This window comes from Polyergus mexicanus, unplaced genomic scaffold (genome assembly GCF_030449975.1).
Source record: "Polyergus mexicanus isolate NDT 795.1 unplaced genomic scaffold, iyPolMexi1.0 SCAF_7, whole genome shotgun sequence".
NCBI lineage: Eukaryota > Metazoa > Arthropoda > Insecta > Hymenoptera > Formicidae > Polyergus > Polyergus mexicanus.
The window spans coordinates 460,941-486,158 of record NW_027223327.1 but is presented as its reverse complement, the minus strand read 5'-3'; the positions used below and the strand labels follow the sequence as shown (position 1 = coordinate 486,158).

Below are 25,218 nucleotides of genomic sequence, written 5' to 3'. Positions count from 1 at the left end.
TTTTATAGCGCAATAAAAGTCCGATTTGCGTTGTCAACCGTAACGAATAATTGAAGTAAATTACGATGAATCACTATGTTTCTTAATCATCTCAGAAACGCACTCATTCATACACGCACCAGGCCGTGTTCCATCTCGCATCAATTATAAAATTTTATTCGTCCTAAATTATATTTGCATTATTCAAATCGATTCTCGGATTCAATAAATTGGCAAGAAGTCGTGAATAAATGTAAACTCTATAAATCACACATACACGGCCTGGTCCATAATTACAAGAAAGCGGCTTGCATCGCTATGTGTGCCACCGCAAACGCAGGTACATTTGGTAGCGAGAGCATTGTGTTTAATCCTAAAGAGCGAGTTCTGGCTTAGCTGTTAACTTAACCATTAATATTTTGCAAAATCATTACAATTTTCTACTTCTAAAGAATCGAACGAATAGAAGTTTCAAAATGTGAAGATCTACACGAATAAGTTTATTTTTGTAAAAAACTATCGAGTGTCTGAATCACTGACAAGAAATTAAGCAAGATAACAGTTGCTGTTATGAAAAAATTATTCAAACACGAAAATTAAGATTATACGAGACGAGAATGACTATATAAAATTTCTATTATACTTATAAAATATAGGCTGAACAAAATTATGTACGTGTGGAAGCTTTCCTTACTATTATAGCTTCTCTCTACTATTTAGGATTAAACATTTATCGCACAAGATCCGTGGTCACGTCGGGACGAATCGGTCGGCCGGTCGTGTGGCGATTTGGAACACGACCTCGTACAATCACTGCCTGTACACTCCAGCATGGTTGAGGAGCCACTCACCTGCAGCCCGTTTACACGGTTCCTGCTGCTTGATCGGCATCTTCGTCGCCAAGACGTCGCGTACATCCGCGGTATCGGTCGGCTTTACGTTTACCTGCCCGTTGTCGATCTCCGTGCTCATTGTCGGTATCGTTGTCGTCGTCGTCGTCGTCGTCGTCGTCGTCGTCGTCGGCGTCGGCGTCGTCGTTGTTGTCATTGTCATTGTCATCGTCATCGTCGTCGCCATCGTTGTCGCCGCGACAACGACGAGTCTTAAATCGTGAGTTTCTCCAGGCTGTTCCGCGACCGGCAACCCTCGCCCCGAATCCGCCATCGAGGTGCGCTGCTGTTCCTGGAGTAAGCAGGCGCTCGATAACAGGTCCCATTGGCGGAGCTTCTCTCGGTCGAGCTCGAACGACGTCGCGGATATTCGGACGTCCGGAATGGAGCGAGCCGGGGGAAGGTTGCCGTCCTCTAAAAAATGATTCCTGTAGTCCGCTGCAGTGGATTTGCGGTAGGCTTCGTTCTGCGGATCCCATACGTAGCCACCCGCGCCGATTCGTTCCATCGAGGTTCCATAAGCGATGACATCGTTGCCATCGTCACCATCGTCGTCGACATCGTCATCGTCATCGTTTTCCATCGATCGTTTTCGCATTCGATGATCGTGATCCTGTTTCGTTCTACGTTTGACTCGCGACCGCTCGCCGCACGATGACTCTTCCGTGCAAACAACCTTGCGTAGAATGATATTGTCATTCACGTAAGTCGCTCCTCGGGTGATCCTACTACGTGACTTAGTGTCACTGTGCCTTCCAGGTCTCGACGGACTGTCCAGATTATCTAAAGATCTAGCATTCCGCAGACTCACCCTTCTCAGACTCTCGCGCCAGAGACTGTCCTGCTCCCAAGGATCCTCGGCATGGAAATTATTATCAGTCGTAGCACCATGATGATCGGATGACGATAAATTCTGCAGTGTTGCTTCGATCTGACTGGTCGAAGCTACTGAAATCGCTGTCGCCGCCGCTCGGTTAGCTCGGTTTCGTTGCTCTACTAAATTTTGTAGACCGACGTCGTCGAGTAATCCCTCTAGAGATCTCGACCGACGATGAGACGTTTGTGCGATGTGTGTCGGTTCGGTATTATCGATGCTGCCTGGATCAACAGATTTATCTCTAAGACCGTGGGGATACAAGTTTCTGGCCTCGGGCAACGATACATCCGGCAGTGGATCTGTAGACTTTACTCGGCGCAGTGTATCGGCCTCGTAAAAGTTACGTTTATCTACGAGAGCGGCCTTGTTGTCGCCCAACAGTTGGCAAGTTGTACGTCTTAACTCCGCGGCGATGCGTCTAGCCTCGTCTATATCGTCTACTTGAATCTGCCGCGGTATCTGTCGCGCGATCGGGTTCACTATACGACCAATGTCATTACGCTTGTTCAAGCCAATCGCGGCGTCGTCCCTCTGATTGTTAAGCTGAGGTAATCGCGAGGTATGACCGATCATCGGTTTGGCAAGCTCCATGTCGCTCGCACTGTTGACACTGGCTTGGAGATCGGAATAGTAATAGGGCGCTCCCGATTGATCGCTCTGAGTACGCTGTTCGCTCACGTTCGGCAAATACGACTGTTGCAAAACGGGATTAGCGGCCTGTAATGCCGGTGTCGGGCTGGGGTAATGACTCGAGTCCTGGCTGGAGGTCGATCGATGATTCGGTAACACGTGTCGCACGCACGTGTCGTGACTGGCGGACCTCGAATGGCACGAGAATCTCTGCTCCGTATACGTGTCGGAGCGATTCATCGAGGACGTGAACGCGTTGACAGCCGAGTACATTGAGGATTGCGCGCTGGCGGGTCTCTGACAGACCATGGACGTCGCGATTGACGCCGCGGCCGACGCATTCGAGTAACTCGAGTCCCTGCTGTGAGAAACTGGCAGTGCACTAATGCTCTGTGACGCGCTTTGCATCCTGTCGCGCGGCGGCGGTTCGTCGCTGTTAGGTCGAATTGCCGGCGAATTGCGAAGCGACGAGAAGCTCGCAACGTTCTCGTAATGCGCGTCACCAGTGAAAGACTGCGAGTGTTGATGAGCAGGAGGTAGATCGGATACTCTCATAGACGGTAAACTGCTTACCGAGCCGGTCTTGTTTTTGCTGGAGTAATCGAATGGTCGGTCGAGATTGCTGCACATTAATTTCATCTTTCTCGACAGATCCTGACACGTGGTTTTCTGCAGTTTATCCACCACTAGCATGTTCTCGTTAAATCCATAAATGCTGTTGTAGCTCAGATCCTTCGCGTAGAGATCCACGTTAAATGCATCTCTAGCCTGCAATTCCTCCAAGTATTGATCGAGGTCGATACTCGCGCCGTCAAAGCGACTTCCCAACGACTCCAACTCGTCTAGACTGTCCAAAACCTCGCAAACATCGTCGCTGACAGGTCTCCTTTTCAGTTGTCTGTGGCGGGCTTCCTCCTCTGGATTTCTAAGCTCCACCGAATCGCTCCCGGATGCACTCTCCAGTGATATCCTGCTGCCTCTGAAGGTGGAGCTGATGGTCGCGTCGGAAAATCTTGACGGTGGCCTATGCGTTTCCACCTGACCCATCGCTTTGTTCCAAGATTTTGGAGAGTCGCGGTTCATCGAGTTATCTTTTGTCATAACCACCCGAGGCGAGACCTTTTTTATTTCTAATGATTCCTGCATATCCAGTGAATCTAAATCATCTAATGGTGGCGGTGAGGTCGGTATCGGCGGCGGGGAGACCAGTTCACTGTCCGATGAGTCATGTAATTCCGCGATCATGTTACGACTAGCTCCCAAGTAGTAGGAGGCTGGTCGAAAGGTGTCGGACAAACTAAAACGCGGATGCCGCGGCGCGTCTATAGAATCGAGATCTTTGGACGATTCATCGTCGGCGTCGGAACTGTCGGATTTAAGCGCCGTCAGAATGTCGGGTAAATCATTTCTGGAATGCAGCGAATTCTCGTTGGCCTTCTTCTTCTTCGTCAAGGATGTTTTATCGTTATTTTCGTCTTCTTTCTCGGATAATTGACTCACCTCCATGTACACCGGTTCCATTTTGTTATCCGACACGCAAACGAATTCGTAATGAGATGTGTCCAGCGTGGAATAATCACCGGAATCGTGCTTTACACCGTCCTCATTTGGTGCCAGAAGAGAGCGATTCATTCCGTTCTGTGTCATCTCCACGTACGAGCTTTCTTCATGCTCCAGATTGGCGAACAGGCTTTCCATTATCTTAGGATTCGGCCTGTCGTCGCTATTTGGATCTAATATAGCCTTTCTGGGAGACATAGGAAGATAATGATCTTCGCTATTGATGTCCTCTTGCTTCGAAATAGGAATGATCGGATCATTATCATCGGGGAATTGATCGCCATGCGTTAACAAAGATTCAGTTATGCTTGTTCTGGCACAATCTGAACTCGAGATAATATCTAAATCATCGGATGGCACATATTGTTCAGTCAGATTGTCTTTCGAGCTGGTAAGCTTGCTTCGAGACTCATCAGAATTTTGCACTTGCATACTGGTATAAAGGGTATCCGCAACGACTTCATCTGCTCCATTTTCTTTCTCGACAAATTTTCCATCGTCTCGACGTTCCGCATTACTGCCAATGTCATACCGTAACGTATCATTATTATCGTCATCCTCGCAATGTTTTGATTCTTGCCGCTTTTCACACTTTTGCCGATTAATCTGTTGCGATTTTCGTTCAAAGTCCGCCAGGAGATCTTTGACCGACTTGTTACTGTCAGTCGAAGCTTGCTTAGCGTGTCCTTCTACGTTCTTGTGCTTAGAAGCGTTCTCCGAAGCGCTCGGATCACCCAGAGCAAAGCTACGTATGACGGACGAGGTCTTATTCGCGCAATCGAGTTTCGAAACGTGAGCTTCGGTTGCCTGTTGCGGCGACACCTTCAGCGGCTCCTGCATAGACAACATCATTGTGGCGGGACTAGCGCTATCCATATTCATCTCAAAGGACCTGATTCGGCTTTGCACCAGATTCATGCTTTCGGACTTCTCATCTTCTATTTTTGGTGACGCCGCCGTTTTCTTAGAATTAATATACTGATAAGAAAATTCTTTAATAACTTTACTCTCGTCGATGCCGGGATCCCATTCATCGTTATCGTCCTTGGCATTCCATTGTACATTCTTCTGTGCCTGCCATAATTCGCTGCTACGATATCCACACGTATTATCCGATGTGTTGTTTTCCATTTCACCGCCGGCTTGTTGCCCGTCGAATTGCCGCTGGTCGTAGCTATAAGCGGTCGGGGTCTTCAGGATTCCCAACGGTTTCTTTGGAGTCTTGTGCTTGATCGCGGAATCCTCGTACGTGATATCTGGATTCCATCTCCTGGACGACGATCGCCTATCCATCGTTGACGGCGTATACCCGTAATCGTTTCTCATGAGCGGTGGGAAGCTCACCTCGTCGTAACCCGCGTCCGGCGGTATGCCAACCGAATTCGTCTTGCGAGTGTTCAACATTTGCAACTGCGACGTCTGATTAACGCTCGTGCGGCCACCGATCACGCCGGGAGATATCGTGACGTCCTGGACGGTCGACGTTGCCGCCGATGACCGGTCGTCGCCGGCGTGCCGGGGGCTCCTTCCTGCATGCGTGGGTCTGCGCGTGCGCTTCCTCCGGACATCTTCCAGCTCTAATTCGTTCGTTACGAAACACAAAGACACGAGTAACGTCCGTTACTTACGAATGCGTATGAGAAAAATTATCATTTTTTAAATTTATTACATTCCCTTTTTTCTACACCCACTATACAGAACTAAGCCAGTTCGCCAAGCGCGGTAACGACGTCGAAGATCATTGCGTTAATAAGTAAAAATGTACCATTCATTTACGTTAATCGCAAGTAATTATAATATCTTTTGAAAAAAAATTATATATATATATATATATATATATATATATATATTGATATTGATATTGATTAATTTGTAAAAAGAGTTTTACATCTCAGAAATATAGGATTAAATTTCGATAAAAATTTGACAAATAAATTATACGTTAAAGATCAAAATATTTTGTAGCGCGATTCAATCGTTGCAATGATCTCGATAATCGACTAATTGATTTTGCGGTTAATCGTAAGTAGCGAACACGCGAGCTGGAAGGTAAATGCGATCGTAATTGCGTAGCTACGGCAAATAGTGTTAGTGAAATTCTTTGGCATGCCATGCTGACCCATATTTTCTACGATAATCTAATTACGATCGGTGTTAAATCGCAAAGGATATTAATATTCGATCATTTGGACAGGTAAAAAGTTTTAAGATTGTTAATCGTTTCCCATTCACCAGTCAGCCTAGACCAACAGCAGCAGATAGAAGGAGCCCCACGGAGAAACACTTGCAGATACGCATGTTTTATTTATTTGTTTTTTAAATTTCTTCTCGTTTCATCCTTACTCCGCATTTCGTTGAACTCTTCTACGTTTCCTCAACGATTATGTATTAATATAGTAAGAAACAAAAAATAAAAAGGAAAAAAAAACATACAACTTCAATTTTGCAACTTTCTGAATTCGCGAATAATTCAGACGCCTCGCATTAATTGCAGTATTCCCACAATGGAGTAAATATTTTTTTAATATGTTGAATCATGACATCTCTACATACGTCATTGATTAAGAAATAGAAACATGATAATTTATTTGCTACAAAAGGATCGATACAAAATCGACTGACATAGCGCTTGAGATATTTTAATTATATATGTATAACACGAGCACCAATGACAAAAAATAAAATTCTTGACATGCGTCCTCGTGAAGAAATGCTTTACTTTCCGCGAGAAAATATGCACATGTTAGATTTTTCACCGTGTTAGCAATTACATATGATTGTGTTAGAATTTGGATTATTTTTAGTTTATTAGACAATTATCTACTTTTAAAATTCATCATACATCGTAGACAGAGCGTTTTCGAGGGACTCGTAATAATGAAAACTATATTTAAAGCAAAAGTTTTTTTCTTTTTTTTCTTTTTTTTTTTTTTTTCCTCAAGACAAGATGCAAGAGACCGATTTTATCGGAGATATTAATAATTTTTTCAAATATATTTTACATCAATATACATATTTAAAAGAATTAATTGTCCGTGCAATTTTCAACATCTCGCGACCGGGTCCCTCGGTTACGCGGAGCGACGCAGCTACCACTTAAATGATAAGTTCAGGCGAGCTGTCCCTACCTTCGTCATCGCTGGAATAGCTGTTATATCGTGGCACGTTGTTGACGGCAGCCCGACGGCCGTCCGAGCTCTTGCTCCTGACATGCGAACGATGCCCATCTTCCCGCCTACGAGAGTGACGACTCTCCGCCACGGCGGCCTCGTGCGCTGCCAAATCCAGCAGCGCCTGTTGCTTGTAGTAACTCGAAAGATCATTTTGTGCCCTGCCCCGATTGGCCGAACCGGATGGCTTTCGCGTCAACGGGGATTGCAGCATACGCTGCTTCCATTCCAGCAACCGCTTCATCGACTCTTCGCGCTGTAAGACGTGTATCGTAACCCTTTATTAATTATCTACAAAAACATGTAAGGTAAGTTCAGAAGATTTTGCAAGATTTCGATACTTTACATTTATAAATACCGAGCAGATTTACTTTTAAATCTTTATATATTTTATATATTTAATTTTATATTTTTATATATTAATTCTTCAATCTTCTATACATATAAAATAAAGCTTAAAATATACAATATATTTCAATTTACGAAACGTTAAAATATTAATTATTATTAGTAATATAATCCAAAATTATATAATTTTTGTTATCCTCTTCCACTTCATGTAGAAATGTCTTTAAATTATTTTTTCGAAGAATTGCATTGTAATCGCAGCATCTAAACGGAAGAGAAGAATAGATTCGTGCTTCACTGCTTGACATCAATTTTAGCAATAAACAATTGTAAAACTTACAATAATAATATAAATTTAATAAAACGGAGAAAATTATTAATATAATTTGAGTAACGTTATGACAATAATAATGATGGAGTGAAAACGATGGTGAAAGCAAAGACACGAAGAATCGAGATGACGTAAGGTAGGCTGTAGGTATGCAACAGAGCTATCGCATGAATCATGCTCGTCCACCAATGTTACCGACATGGTGAACTTGTATGAGTTGATACGAGCAACGCTGATGACCTACAGGTACCTGATTCAAAGAAACGACTTGCTCCATGACTCATCCTAGATTTTCCGAGATACAAGCGAGTTTGAAATAGATGGCAATGTATTCGTATATCGCAAAACTTATTTTAATGTAACATTTATGGATTTGCATCACGAGAATGGCCAAATACATTTGCTCATTTATAGTTATTCTGCAAGATAAATATTTAATTTTTGTAAAAATGTAAAATTGATTTGGGAATCATTAAATTTAATTTTTATGATTATATGCTTGTAAAGACAGAATTTTTCAATTAAACTATAAGATATGTATTGTATTTACCATACACAATTTGACTTCATTATAAAACAAATTTTTTAAAAAGCATACGGATCTGTTAAACATATCTTTTACGGATTAAAACTTAAGAATTAATATATTCAACATAATATGAAAATCATATTAGTTATAAGCATATTTTATAAGTTTATATCTTGAAAAAGAAATATTCACGCGAAAATTAATGTAGAACGTTAGTGAGATTTCTTCTTCTTACTTGCTGAATCTTGCGTTCACCATCCCGCGAATCCTGCTCGGAGGACCTCTCGGCGTAGTCGTCGTCGTCGGGATCAAGCGCGGCGGGATGTCGTGTCCTTGGCAGACGCGCCGACGCCGATCTGCAGAACTGCTGCTGCTGCTCGCTCCATCGTCTGCCACCACCTGCGTGACCGGCGTGATACGTGTGAATGATGTGGGTTCCGTGGACACTGTGACTCGTCGTTCTTCCCCACCCGTCGTACTCGCCACGCGGTACTCTTCGAGGAATCGTGTTATCCTCACCGCCATGCGTTAGTAGTACTTGGCGGCCATTCGCCTCGTAGCTCTTCTCGCGCAAGGATCTTCGAAATTTTGGATCGGTGGTGCTCATTATCCTGATAGAAATCAGAAATTGTGATATGAAAAAGAATCGGTATATATTTTTCTATATATCACAAAAGAATATAATTTCTATTGTGAAATAAATTCTAATTATCATAAATCCTTTTCCAATTTTACAAGTAACTATACTATTTATATAAGTGATATTTTAAAATTTTTTAATTCGACAAAATATCTTAAACAGGTTCTGTATACGATTTAATTATGTATTCGGATAATGTACTGCGTGACTCACTCGGAATGTCTCTGCGTCAGCGACTGAGCGGGCATCGTGTGTTGCCCGTGAACGTGATCTCGCTGTGTGCGCCTCAGAGCGGGACAGGTGGAATCCGGCAATATGGATATTCTATTCTCGTCGGTCTTGTCACGGATACCCGGCAGTTTCGGCTGCATCGTAACGCGCGAGAGAGACTGATTCCACTGTTGTTGATAATGTTGGGGTGTTTGATGTAAATAAACTGCAGACTGCCGCATCTGCGCCGCGTATCTAAATACAACCGCGCGATACAATATTTCTTTCTCGTAGAAGTAAATTTTTTTTTGGCCTCGATATACTCGAAATAAAACGTGAAAATTCACGTACCTTTCTTCGGAATAAAAGTAACCGTCGTTAGTCACATCCGACGGATTCACTATATCTAGACTGGACTTGGGCCTCTGCGGACGTCTCTGCTGATCCGGCGGCCTCTCGCATTGCGCGGGTTGTTGCTGGGGTCGCCTTGCCGCTTCGTACTCTAGAAAATCTGCGCTATGCGGTCGTGGTGGCGGTTGAGGTTCTCGACTGCCTTACCATCGGCACTAAAGAGAGCAAATCGTAACATCCTTTTTACAGCATCGAACTCTATCGATTACAACATTATTCGAGATCCTTTGTAACGCGGAGCAAAAGAAAAGCATGAATTTTATCACGAGAATAGCAATTCGCAAAAAGAAGATTTAGGTCGTTATAACTTTTATTAGCGCGCGTTACGATTTTTATAATAACGTGATAATAATGTAAAATCAATCTTAAATTTTTAATTTAAAAACATATATTTTTTAATCTTGAGCGCCACTGTAAATTAATATTCAGCTGTGATAATAAAAAAATTACAAAGCTCGTTGTATCATATTGCGATGGACGCACAGCAATTTTTTGAAGACTTTAGAATAATAAACTTTAAAATCTTTTCATCAAGGAGATATTGTGCAAAATATACTGGAGATAGCCGCGCTCGCGCGGCACGGTAAGATTATCAAAGCGCCGTTATTATTATTATTTTTCATAAAAGATTCGAATTCTTTTTTTCGCACGACAATACAACGAGATATACGAAGGCAAGATTGCTCGCCAGAATAGGATTTCCGGGACGCGCATCTTAACGGTTCGATAAGAAAGCTTGCTTTGTAACATAGAGAGAAGAGAGACGTTGCTTTCGAAACATATATTCGCGTAAAATATTTTCACCGGTTGCGACACTAATTACAAGCGTCTTTGTGGGCATCGCTACGAGAAGAAGTAAAAAACAAAGAGACTCACTGTTCGACGACGTGACGGGGGAATGTAGCGGTTGTTGAAGATGTTGCTGCTGCGCGTAAACGGGAATGGGAATTGGCGCTGGAGACGCGCCCTTCGTATAACCCACCGGACCCGCGGGTCTTTGATAGAGCGGTGGGGTTCCATAGAGTTCCTCGTAATCGCCATTGCTCCTGCTACTGGTTCTTGGTTTTGCGCTACGACCGTACGTATCCGGGGTTCTCCTCTCCGTCGGTTGCACGATTTGACCATAGCCGTAATTCAGGCCCGACTTATCGGTCCGCAGACTCTGATGTTGCGAAGGCTGATTCATTCGCGTGCCGTAGATCGTATTGTTCCTCTCGTAGTCGGACATTGGGCTTTTACTCGTCACCGTAACGTCCGGCGAGACCGGGCTTTTCCGATAATCCGGATCCGGCGACGGCGTCGAATACTCGTTGGAACCGTCCGTCAATCTTCTCGGTTTTGGCGGTGCGTTCGCATAAATCGGCTGTCCGAATTTTCGAGACATAGGCTGCACCGTCTGAACGTTGCTCGCGATGGGATGCGGCAGTTGTTGAGACGGCAGCTGCTGTTGTTGCGGTGATTGTTGGATCATATGCTTGTGCGGATGCGACGACTGATGAGTCGGAAGCACGTTCGAATGCGGTAAATGTTGATGCAACAAGGCCTGATGCTGATGCGAGTGGCCCGGTTGCAGTTGTTGCAAATGTCCGTATGGCTGCTGCTGCTGCTGCTGCTGCTGCTGCTGCGGCTGAGAGGTGCTAGGCTGACCGTATTGCTGCGGCGCCCAACCGTTCATCATCGGATGACCACCCGAGTCGCTCGCATGATTGTTGTTGGCGGAATTGCCATTACTATTGCTACTGCTCAAATTTGGGAAGGAGGCAGTGTTCGCGCTGTTCGGGCTAGAGTTGTTGTTCGAGGCGTGGCTAGGATCGTCGCGTGATTGAAAGCCATGGAAGCCAGAGTCGCTATCATCGGCGCTTTGATTCAGGATTGACGAGATCGATGAGACGCTAGGCCGGGCGCTTCGCTCGCCGTCCTGCGCTATCTCGATGACCACTGCAGCCTCGCCTGCGCCACTGAAAAAAAAAAAAAAAAGTAAAATTGAAAGCTATAGTATTAACCTGTACTATGATACATAGGTTCTTTGCGCGTCGAATTTCTTAGGTGCTTATTTAATGATTAATCAATACAGATCATTGATAATTGAATTTAATAAAGTTAAAATACAAGATATAACGTATGTTTAGCAATTTTCATATACAGTATTAATTAAAATTAACATGAATACGTATATCGAGTATATATATATATATATATATATATATATATATATATATATATATATATATGTATATATATATATATATATATATATATATATGTATAAATGAAAAGAATTAATTTTAGCAGTGGTATCAACGCAGAGTACTCTCCGATTCCGCGTTCAAAGTAAAAGAGCTCGAGAAACCTTCTCATTTTACTAAATGCAAAAAATTAATCCTCGCCATTGTTCTGCCCGGAGCGGCCGGAAGACATATATGTTAAAAATCGACGTTTTCGGCTATGTAAATCGATTTTTAGGTAGATAGATAGATAGATAGGCAAATGATGACCAAATTCACTCGCGTTCAAAACGAACGTTCATTATATGTATCGACGTGTCGCTGACGATGCGCTAAATGAACAATGGACTAGTTGGGGCCTCATCCATCGTCGCTATTTCGCAAGCCGAATAACTCACGGAAAACTAACTAACGAGATTGGCTAGTTACACCGCGATAACGTGCGAACGACAGATGCTCTGCATCGGTTGCAATATTTTCGCGCAAACAAACCACTCTGGTAGTTGCGACGCCCCAATTTCCTTTGTGGAATATCAAAGAGACGTTCATCGTCACTCTATTACAGAAGTAACTTTCGAGATTCCCGCTCGAATCGCCGAGTGCACTTTGAACAATGTTTAATGTCACAATGACGTCTTAAAAGATAACATGTTTTAGAAGAGCAGTTAGTAATATTATTGAAGAGAGGGATATTTTATTCTTCCGTAAAATAAAAGCAAAACAGTAAGTTGTTGCAAATTTGCAAAAAATTTCCGATAGAAAAAAAAAAACATCTATGAAAAATTTTCATAATATTCAAACATGGAATTCATGAATTTTTGAAAAGAGCTATAAGAAAACGAAGTCAGATATGAAAAACGAGAAACAAAATTGAATGATCTCTCTATAATTTCAAAATACAGTACCGATATCGTAAAACGGAGGAGAATTACGAGCAACAGAGTATGAAATGAGACAACATTGTTACAAAGAGGCGCCAGATGTGTAAAGGATAAAAGTGTACCAATGTAATAACGAGAGAGTGCGATTATTACAATAGGGAAGGGGGGGGGGGGAAAAGTTCTGTATCGATTCAGCCATCACATTTTTCATCTCTCACATTCGTTAATTTATTCAACATGTGTGATGACAAAAGCGATAAAACATGCAAACTTTTACCTCTCTACAAACCTATAATCATTAAACGTTGAAATGAACGTTTTTCAATATGAATTGATATTTCTTTATTCGAATTCAATAAATAATTTCGCTTAATTTCTGATCGATAATAATTTATGATTGACGATTGGTAAGCTCGTAGTATACGTACAACGTTCACATAAATTTTTATACAATTTAAAAATGAACATATACATATATAACTTACGGATTAGGATCTTGTAGAAGGGTCGCCAGAGTCAGTGCATTCACCCATTGGTTCATGCTCTCGCGATTGTCAGCCGCAAAGTGGTAAGTCCTCATGTTTGCATGTTCGGCCTTGAAGGCGAACTTCTTGTTGACTTTATCTTCGGGTTTACAGGCGGTAACTCTATACGAAGGAAGTAATATCGAACCTAGCAGTTTCTCCTCCTCCGGACCTGCAAATTAATAGATTGCTATCGTTACATCGGATGCGACAACGCGATGATTAGACTTTATTTTGAAAATTAAATATTCGGGGTAATAAGATTAATTTTACATAAAAATTGCACGCGCATCGTAATTCAGGGCGTCTTAATTTTCTACAAGAAAAAAAATGTGTCACGAAAAAGACAGATACACTACTCCGCCTATCTTTTGTAGCGAATAAAATTGCACGGATGTCACGTTTAATCAAACATAAAGAGATTTTTAACGACGTTCTGTTTTCGAGCCTGATAAATTTAAATCTACTATCCGATTGTACCATATCGGCTGATTGCAACATATTCTCGTACATTCTCTCTCTTCAAGTCTAAAAATATTTTTTTCCAACAGTTTGTATTTATATAACTAATATACGTTGCGCGTGAAAGAGACAATTTCTATATTGGCGGGAATAAACATTTTTACCTACATTTCTTACAGTTGGCGTTTACAATAATATTAATTTAAAAAAAAAACAAGAAGTTTCGCCAAAGGAAATACGGAATTTTGAATGTACACGAAGTTTGTATATAACCGTGAAATCTCGACAAGGGCAAATTGAATTCCCTTTCACGTTACGTTTTGGATAAGCTGGAATTTTAGTCTAAACGAATTCCAAGCGTTCTAATGATAAACGCTAGAGTAACGTACAGACGCAATAAACGAACGCTTTACCAATTAGAGAACGAAATCTCAATTATCTAATCCACATAAATATTTCTTTATTGCATTTTGATAACAAAAATACAAAATTTAATTATATGCGTATTTGAATGAAGTAAAATCCTTTTAATATCTTTCTAATCTTGACAAATTTTGATTTCAGTTGAAGACGCAAGAACCCAAAAAGTCTACTTGATCGAGAGAAAAAGCTATATTTCTTCGCGAAATATTTCTTTTATTTTACTTAAGGGAAAGAAACTAATAGGTACATAATAAAAAACGATATATATATATATATCTTTCAAGACGGAAGATCGATCACCAATCTCGCGAACATGTTAAACAAACTTTCTACGATATTTCTACGGAGCAATCGGATCGAAGAAGTTTGTTGCCAAGTATTCCAGTACTTTTACGGACGATATTAGAATACTCGAAGAGGCTCGGCGAGCCGCTAATTAGGAGCGGTATCTATCGAATCTAATTTAACTAAAGTTCGTCAGTGTAAACGACGTGTCGAACCGCCGCGAACTTGCAACGAGAACTTCCTTCTTCTCGGATTACGTACAAGACAAATTGAAGTGCTAGACCGCGCATATAATGTATCCTTAACAAAGAACATTTCGCACATCTCCTGCACTGTAATGACTGCATGCATCTATTGAATCAAAGGAGCTGGGCGTAATTAGCGCCCTGAGTCGGATTAGAAGATCCAGCGGCATCCAAGACGACCGAAAATTGGTCGTCTGTGCGATCTAAACTAGCGAGAACTTGGCTCGATGCCACAGAATGGCTTCGCAAAGTTGATAAATGCATAAAAATAAAAGCTCGTAAGTAGGGCAGATACAAATCGATCCGAATTGAACATTAATGTCTATAAATTTTATGTTCACGTTTGGAAAGAATTTTTACCGTTCGTATGTACATTTTGTGAAAATTCACCGATTATCTTAAAGAGAATATCATCAATTATGTTATATGATTATAATGATTGAAAATTCTTCTCAATTAAGTTTAATTGCGAGTAGCTAAATAATATTAAGGGTTACAATATCAGTTTGATGCAAAATAATTATTATAAAACTTATTCGTTCGATTTATATACGCAATATGCTCAATAAAAGCTCATTTGTACCGACAATCAAATTTAATTTCCGTCGAATTGGTTGTTAATAGATATTCCGAGAGTAATTATGCCGTTTATACCGGTTCATAATGCCGATTGTTAATTACAAAACGAATAAGCGTTATACATTCGTCGGATCTAAATATTAAACAAGCGCTATTCCGAATAATCATGCTTATTAAAACTGGCATACAGTAGCGTCGTATTCATCGTAAAAATAATGGGGAAAAAAGCGAAAAAGTTCAAAGCTAAAATGTTCAAAATAAAAACAGAATGTCAATAGCGCGCACTTACCTTTGTAATAAAAGAGACAGTATTCGGAGAGAACGAACCAACGTTTCTTCCAGAGCATGAGACCTTCCGAACCTTGCTTATGCAACCAGCCCTGAAGTGCAACGGGGGCGGAGAGGGGCCTTTTTGCAGCGGGCGAACGCAGTCCCCCTTGAGGACCACTACGTCTGCGTACCCCCGATATGGAAGCCGTCACTCCCGAGCCATCGTGTTTGCTACGTACCTGGACAGGTACAGCGGGCGGCGTAGCCGATTGGACAATCTGTATAATAAAAATAAAAATCGTCTTTTAACAGGAACGATCGATTACAAATCTTAAGTTTATCGGTAAAGTTTAATTTTAATTTAACAAATGTGCGAAACTCGTTCTTAAAAAAAAAGGCGAAAAAAATCCCTTAAGATTAATGGCTTGTTATTCTTTAATTAATTTCGGAAAATTTTGTAATTTGTATAATTTACTTTATGTATTTAATCTTTATGTAAAAACTTGAAAGGATCGTGAGTGAACGTGATATCTAATCAAATTTTCGTTAAGCAAAAATTAATCCCAGAATTTGCAGAGTATCTCTGGTATGTATTTATATACACATTGTATTTATTAATATATACAAAGTAGATATATATATAAATATAATAAGAAGGATCCATTCAGTTGATGTGACGTATAAAAATATAGTTGAATATTTTATTATCAGCTTTTGCAAATGTATACGGGCGATAGGAAACGGTCGTGATTTACAGGACAGACGCCTGTCACGGCGTGTAACGTCGAGATGAAATATCAAACAGGTTTAAATATTTTTCAAGCGAGACAGATGTAATACGATATCCCCGAGAAAAGGACATAGAGTTATAAATCTTTGGTAAAATTTAAAATCGCGTCTCGTCGCCGACACACGCGACCGAGATCTCCCGGTATCTTTTATCCCGGTGCTTTCTTTTAAATGCAGCTGATCGAAATCCACTTTTCCGCTTGGCAACGCGTCGGATTATCGTGAAAACTCTTGTTAGCCGAGAAAAATTTCGTCGCGTCACTCGAAACGTATATTCGATGATGAAAAGCCATGGGAAACAAGAATGAGAAAAGAAGAAGACGATATCGCCATTTGAACGTGAAATTCATCCAATTCGCTACGCGTGGGAAGAAAGAAAAACGCGAGCTGACATTTGATGAGCAAAAATACTTCTAAATAACTAATTACTTGATAGACGTGTATCGCAGACACGGGATGGCATGCATTTTCAACGAGAAGAGCGCGCGTGCTTTTGCAAGTTCGGTCGGATTTAATCCTGGAAATAGACCCGGTTGTATTATGCAGTTCGTTATCGATTTCTCCTTGTCTCTTTCTTTCATTTGCTTTAAAAATACATGCGCGAAAACCAATCCCGGTACAACAAAAGATTGAGGAAATCCGTGGAAATACTCGAAAAATTCCATCCCTAACGTAGAAATGGATAATTTACCGCACACTCTAATCTTGCTTGGCCTCGATTCGTCTTCTTTTTCTTTCGCAATTTTTCGTCACATTTCGATCCCAAATGCAGTCGGCAAAATGAAAAATCATTTACACAACTTGCGACGTCCGCAAGTTTTATTTGAAATAAATATGCCGTCATTGAATTTCCGTTATTATTCTTTCTATTTTCGTATGTTATCAAAAACTGTGAATGATAAGCAACAATAAGTTGCGAGATGATATAAATGCATCTATCGAAAGAACTGATATCGACAATCTCTATTCTGAGAACGTTATATACAAACTCTCCTTACTCAGACACTATTGTGTCTTCGGATGCGATATCTAGCAGATTTTACTTCCTGGAAAAGCTTTCGTCAACATAAGACTCATACATTTTATCGAAAGGCATAAAGAAAGGTTCCGGAAAACACTTCGTTTCCGGATGCTTGCAGGTCTTTGACGCTCTCCGAAACGCCGATAACGCGACCTATATATTTCAAGAATATAAAGCGTCGCGAATACCTCTTTGAGAAAATGCACAAGCTAAAATTCGCATATAATATGCGAAACACTGTACAGAGTGCTTTCATATAAATCGCAATATAAATAAAATAGAATTATATCAAAGATATTTGCACGCCCCCGGAGGATACATCAAATAACAATATTTCGATTATTCCCTGAAATTTTGCAATTTCCTACGGAAAATATTACGCAGCTGTCGAGAAATATTAGCTGCACGCGTGCACGCTGTCTCACGCGTTTGCGCGATCGTCTGTCTCAAAATTTCCCAGCACAAATTTTCGTCATTCTATATGAAAAAGCCAGACAGAGAAGAGGAGTTGTTGGGTAATTCGTTAAATTATAAAACCCCGATAACCAAAGTGAATACGCGGTACGATGTGATGAAAAAAACGAGACTCCAAAATTTGCCGACCTTAAGGAGAACTTGGTTTCGCGGATGAAAAAAAAAGCGGTCGAATTTTTTCGACAAACTTTCATTTTTTCGGTTCTCTCTTGCCTTTCGTATGACGCGTTCGGATTTAATCGTATCTCCGATTCGTATCCACATTAATCCCAGTGAGATAATTGTCGCTAATTCGAGCGATGCCCCTAATTGGGAGAGCATCGCCGATGGTTTCGCGCTAAACTCCGCTATTCTCGTTCACAAAGGCTCGCAGACCGCATGCAACTCATTAAACATTGCGGTTCAAAACAGTAGGTAATAATCGATGGACCATTATTTATGGAGATCTCAGCTGCGTTGTGCAATTTCCTACAACGCGACATTGCCAATTTCATAGCTTCATCTCATTACAAGATTGAGTTTTATCGAATACGTATCTCGAGAAAAAATTAGTTCGGTAATTGTATACGAGATATTGAAAAATCATCGCACATCAATGATAATAAATATTTAATATATCAAACATGTTTTATTTACCTTTTTGTTGTCCATTCCAGGTGTTGAGCTGGTCACCGGCTGGTCGAGCCTGTAACAAAAAAAAGGGGGATGGGAAAAATACCTACTGTAACGCATGACTGTATATTACATTTATATTTTCGTATATTTTTTCAAGTAAATCTCGTCAAATCTGATACGATTTGATTATAAATATCTTGCTCGTTATTCTGTCACCGCTTTTTCATGATATTATACTTGCTGTATTTTCTCCTACATTTCTCCGCCATCAAAAAATAATCTCCTTAATAATCTCTTTCGATCGTCACTTTCCGTTTCCGCTACTTGCAGACGAATCTCGATCTCGATTCTAAAACAATATCGGAACAAGCTATCCATCGGCGCTTTTTTGATATGAGAGCATTGAAAATTTATTGACCATGCTGACGGCAGAGACCATTCAATATCGCCTCGCAAAAAAAAAAAAAAAAAAAAAAAAAAAAAAAAAAAAAATTATTCTAATATAAAAGTTTCATTCGACGAGCTTCCGCAGAAGAACTGACATTCTATCTAATAGTGACCGCTATTAGAATAATGTAATTTTGAATAAAATTCGCGCATTTTTCCTTTAGAAAACTCGTATATTCACGAGTCGTTTTTACGATAAAATTTTTATTTTAGGAGAGAGATATATCTATATCGAACTTTTATATAGCGTATATTATATTATATATGGAGCTTTTTTTTATTACAGTATAACTCTCTTTTATGAAAAAGAGAATCATACTTTTATATGTTATTACTTGTTTAAAAAATTAATGTAATAACGTGATGTGTCGTCTTTGTGTAACTTTTATACAGGAAAGATTATCTCGTCCCGTTACGATATCCATTGAACAAGAATTTTTCCCTACTACTGCAGAAAGGAAAGGGTCAATACGCCCACGCAAAGATGCCCTTCGGCATAGGTAAACGGATATGCGTCAAGCACATAACGCGAGCCATCGCTTTTTATTAAGCTGCAGATCGGAAAGCGCGATGTACAGAGTTGCGCGACATGACGTGGAGTTATTCGTTTGGAAAGTCGCTTCGGTTAGCGCGAGAGATGGATTTATCGCATCCCCAACGATTTTATTCCCGAGAGAAGCGACATGAGCGATGCGTAGACCGAAGCGCCGCACGTGACGAAATACACGCGCGTGAACGAGATGGACGACGAGAGCACGTGTGCGCATCGGGCGACGCGCGACACAATAGAGATTCGACGGCCGTTGATCGAATGCCATTTCCATTCCGCGCACAATGTCGGTACACCGATATTAAAACTTGGATCTTTTTATCGTCCATTTCGTGTGATTCATATGCCGTTGGTCCCCCAAAATTGTACGAATTATTATGAATTGATGCCGCCGAGTGTGCTCGGCGCGCGATCCAAGAGTTTTCGTTTTCGAACATCGATAATTGAAACGTCAATATGGGAATCTTCCCATCCCAACCGCCATCAGAATATAATGAGCGTTCGTTTGATATCGTGCCAAATACGGTATTCGATATCCAATTCGATATCTATTATCTATCGTCTCAATCATTAGCCTTAAATTATGAAAAACTTTCGACGTATTAGAAATTCGAGAATTTTTTGTATTTTTTTCGAATAAGATTGCGCATTTCTATAAGAGTAAATCTCGCCAGCTTTCCAACTAATCAATTAGAAAAAAAAATTATAATTAAAATAAATGTTTTAATTTATATAAACACATGGATTTTTAAATTTCTGTCGTCAAGTCTTCATTTTTGCGCACTAATTGCGAAACTGGCGAATCTCTCCGATGATTACGCGAGATCGATCTGAAGATTGTCGATTCGTTTTACCAAGCCTCGAAAGCTAAAAGCGATGATGGAAATACATCATGGTTTGCCGAAACCGCAGATTCGATTGACCGATTCTGTTTGTCATCCGTTTCCAATTCGCTCCCCATCGAATGCCATCCGCTGATCTCCTTACTCAACATTAGAGTTCTAATCGCGTTTAGACAATCCTAAGATAATCGACTGTAACAGAGCGCGCGATGCGCAATATCGATGAAACGTATTAACGTCTGAATGATTAATTAGTCATTTAGCCGGCGAATAGCGAGCGAAATATCATTAGAATGAAATTCTAGATACACTCTACATATTGCGTGATTCGCATTTCACCGTTCGAAATTATACAATATATCTGGCGATTATACACGATTTTAACGACTGCCCTTAATTGGCACAGAATCGCTGCTCTAGCGGTAGAAAGAGAAAGAGAAATATCACGCCAAAGTTCGTAATGTAATTAAAAACCAATGTACTAAACCGCAGTACGTTAATGGAGTTGTTTTCATCTCCGTAATCGCCATACCGCTATTTTCCTCCGCACAAGTTTGCTCGAAACTTTGAGCCTTCATGTTGAAGGTCTCGTATAAAAGGCAGTGTTACATATTGATTTTTTAAAAATATTCTTTTAATGATCGTAATCCCGCGTAATCCTCCTTAATCGATGCTACAGAGTCCAAGCGCGATATGAGACACGTAACAATATCCATGTGCGCGCGTAAATAATATCCACGAGTACGACAAATTTGTTTCGAATCAAAATTGTACTCTTTATAACATTTTAAATTTAAAAAATACCAAGTGTTTTTACTCTGAAATATTCCAACACATAATAATGATCTAGTTATAATTAAAATGCGGTAGCTAGCGAACGCGTCGATGAAAATGAACCGCGAGCTCTATTCAAGCTTGTCTCTCTATTGCGATTGATTGCAGATGCACACGAGACAAGCGCGTAATTTTCAACAGTGATAAACGCAACGCGTGGTGTCCCCATCGATCGAGATCATTGCGTTATAGGCGTGGCAGCGCGCGATACGTGACATCTAATGATGCAGAATCAGGCGCCGTTCTCTACGAGGAGAGACTTCGCGGAGGGAATATAAACAAGCCCTGCGTGGCGTCGCGCGCGAATGCACTCGAAATGCACCGTACGTTACTTTGACGTTTGCGCATCTGCAAATTGGGTCGTCGCGATGCGGCGCGATGCGCCACGATTGTATCCCTTTCATGTAGCTCGACGTGTACACTCGTTTATTCCTGGCGCGATGTTGAACGTTCGTACGCCACGCGACGGTATCAATCGCACTCATCTTTTCGAATTCTTACGACGGGAACCTCCTAATTTGTCATTTTGTATTCTACTCGTTTATACAGAATGTTATACGAAAATTTCCTGCCGTCTTCTCAACCATAAATTATTAAAAGTCGATGACGATACTGTCAAGCTTAACAACTTAATTTCTTGGCGTATTTTCTTCACTAAATAAACGAACCAAAAATATTTTCACGGAATGTGAATGTCTGACATAATCGCTTAGGCGTTTAATGACGAAAAATAAAACGTTGCGATACGAAAGATAATTGTATAAAATCTTTTCAGACGTATCATCTGCAAACCGAGACATCGAAGCATCGTGCGCTTGGAACGGGTAGAAGCGCTGTAGAAAAAGCTGTTGGTTGTTCTTTGTTTATTGCGGTTCATGATACCTTTATTCACGATACGAGCGGATACATATTTACCGTAATACAATGCACTAGCGTGCATCGTACGCGATAATGAAATTAGAGTGATTATATATGCTCGAGCGTGCGCTGAACGTGACACGAGGCGCGAGAGGGACAAAGTAATGCGGACAATTAAAAATGTCAGCGATGCGTGTGGCATAGCGCTTTTTCGTCATCTGAAAATGAGAATTTAATACGATCTAGCGAGTTATCCGCGCACGTGAATTAGACACGCTTCAAATCTACACGCGATAGTAATTACGTTAAAACGTCATTCTACCTGTGCAGCCAGCAGTTTCTGATATTTTAATGCGTCGCATAAAATTTACTCCCTCGCACACGATATCGTCGTAGAACGATTAGGCCCGCGATCCTTAAAGTTCACCCTGTCAGTTGACCCAGAAAATTTATATCAAGAGTATCCAATATCGATATCCTACGGAAATAGACGCGAAGGTGCGCTGCGAATAATTGGACGCCGATAAATTGCTAATAGGCCAACGACGAAGATGGTGATATATAATATATAAAAGTCGGCTATATAAACTGATTTTTTTTTTTTTTTGACGTTGACCTTGTCGGATTGCAGCATCCGCGAAAAGGTCAGTTTAAAATTAGCGTGTGGAGCTACATATGAACCTAGACCTCGACCGTGAAGTAATCGCTTGAATAAGCATGTGTAAATATGTATCCAATCCCGGATCGCATACATCTCATTTTTTTTTTTTTTTAAATATACATTTTGCAAGGGAAAATGCAATAATTTAATTAATTTAAAGCTTATAATTTTTTATACCAACATATTTTTTATAAACAAACGTATATATCAGATTTATACACTTGCGTAAGCTTTTATGTTATTCTTTATCACATCTCGTTTAAAGACGAGTTACATATGCATGTGCATGTTTAGTTGTATGAAAGATCGCCAGCACCAGGAAGGTAGGAAATAGCGAAAATAAACCAGGACGAGCCTAATGGTAGAAAACGGGAGACAGCTTTGCGGCTGGAAGGGAGGATGGATGGATAAGGAAAAAAGGAGCGATGCAACTAGACGCGCATGGAAAAAAGCCTCCTCTCCGCAACAACTCGCAAATATTTTTGCATCCCGGATGAAAGCCCCTCGCGTAAACCGATGCGAAGTGCTTGCTCGTCTCTCGTTGCGGTTCATATTCGAAGAAGATGTAAGAGAAACGCGTTGCTTTTTCTCTTTCTTTCTTCCGGCAGTTTGCCGGAACGCGAAATAGATACGTGTTGTTTCCCGATATACACGCCGTTCTTCTTTCCAATTTCGAAGAGTTAGAAACAAAAAATGTTACGAGCGTGAAGCACGCGTCTGGGGGATACCTACAGATTTCAATACGCGAGAGGTCTATATAATCGATAAAGTCGACTTCCGACTTTTCTTTTCCTCTCGATCGCCCTTTCTTTTTTCCGACTTACCACCATCACGAAGAAATTTATCGGCCAACTTTATGCTCGCCTCGTGGAATCAACTGCCGAGTGACTCACGGAGGAGAGTCGGTGTTGCTTGGAGACCGGACCTGGATATAAGTTTAATGGAAATTATTGGAAGCAAAGCCAAAATAAACGCCGAAGTTAATTTATAAGCATGTCGTGCTTAACGATATAAGACAGGATATTAGTTGGAAAATTTATGTTAACTTTCCGGCGGATGCATCCTGTTACTTTGTCAGACTCCCTACTGAATATTGATCGCGATACTAAACCTTATCTAGCAGCTTACAATCATGGTTATCGACTAACCGGTATTACACGAGATGGTTCTTTGGACAATGATACGAGCAAGATATAAGAAATAATATGAATTTCAATAAGATATCGATGAAAATACAATACAATTATAAATAGTGTTTACTTGATAAATAATTTATATAATACAAATTAATGCGAAAATGATGATTATTTAAAATTCAAATGGTAATTTCTAAAAAAAAAAAAAAAAAAAAATCATGTTGCAAAAATTTATTTCTTAATCTAACTGTTACCGACCGAATTTCTCTAAAATATATCGAAACTAAAATGGCGTTCAATCAAAAATTTAAAGTTTGTTTACCGATGTCAATTATAAACTCAACGAGCTTGTCAGTTAATTATTACGACAAGCTCGAAGAGCGACGAGTATACACGAGAGTTTAGATCGATACATGGCGTCTTGTCAATCGCGGTACCATATATATATATATATATATATATATATATATATATATATATATATATATATATATATATATATATACAGGGTGTCCCATTTTAATCTCCTCAGGCAAATATCTCAAAAACCAAGCCTGGAAGAGAAAAATGTTTCACACAAAAATTGTTTGGTTTCGAGGGGGCCATAAGATGGTACCATTGGTTTGACCTTGGAAAATCATTTGAAGGTCATGTGAAGGTCAACTTTAAAATCTTAAATAGAAACCCCCATTTTTTATTTAGTATTCTTGTAGCTGACATCGAGAGCTTTCCAAAACACTATAATAAAGTATTTTTTCATTAAGTACTTTTTGAGTTATTTTATATTTTAATCTGACATATTTTGATATAAAAAATAAAATATTTCGTAAAATATTCAGTTTTCGATAATTTTACCGTAATACTTCTATGTACAGAATAATAAGACAAATCACTGTCACCATCTTATGGCCCCCTTGAAGCCACACAACTTTTGTTTGAAACATTTTTCTCTTCCGGGCTTGGTTTTTGAGATATTCGACTGGATGGATTAAAATGGGCCACCCAGTATATATATATATATATATATATATATATATCCGGATCGCATACATCCCATTTTTTTTTTGATATATATATATTGATATATTGATTGATATATATATATATATATATATATATATATATATATATATATATATATATATATATATATATCAATACACATCGCTTCCTCTCATAGCATCCCAGGAGTATAATTAAAATAGAATATACATTCCCCTCCTTTTTCGAGAGAATCGTAATTTCCGCATTCTCGTTACCTTTGTAGTATTCGATGAACCAAGTGCTACTATTTTTGTCATTATTTTTCGAAAATAATCTTTGTTCCCCTATCTGTTTTAGAAAAATTTTCATCTTGTCGATAGTATGCATATCATAAATTTGAGTTAAATGAATGTTAAAAGTTAATTAGAGTAATATAATTATCGAATAATTGCATCAAAATGACAAGTGTGATATCAATATCTCAGAATATAATATGTCAATCTTGATTATAAAGTACTCTGCGTTGATACCACTGCTT

General features: G+C 40.0%; 1 protein-coding gene across 1 annotated transcript in view; it reads right to left on the bottom strand.

Annotated features, from left to right (window-relative positions):
* LOC138934867 (uncharacterized) overlaps window positions 1-25,218 on the bottom strand; it is a 108,300-nt gene that overhangs the window by 36,357 nt on the left and 46,725 nt on the right. Inside the window, 10 exon segments of the mRNA XM_070299009.1 lie at window positions 831-5,513; window positions 7,065-7,362; window positions 8,550-8,925; window positions 9,168-9,419; window positions 9,516-9,703; window positions 9,705-9,730; window positions 10,452-11,533; window positions 13,167-13,377; window positions 15,489-15,747; window positions 18,390-18,438. Coding sequence (XP_070155110.1) covers window positions 831-5,513; window positions 7,065-7,362; window positions 8,550-8,925; window positions 9,168-9,419; window positions 9,516-9,703; window positions 9,705-9,730; window positions 10,452-11,533; window positions 13,167-13,377; window positions 15,489-15,747; window positions 18,390-18,438 — 7,424 coding nt within the window.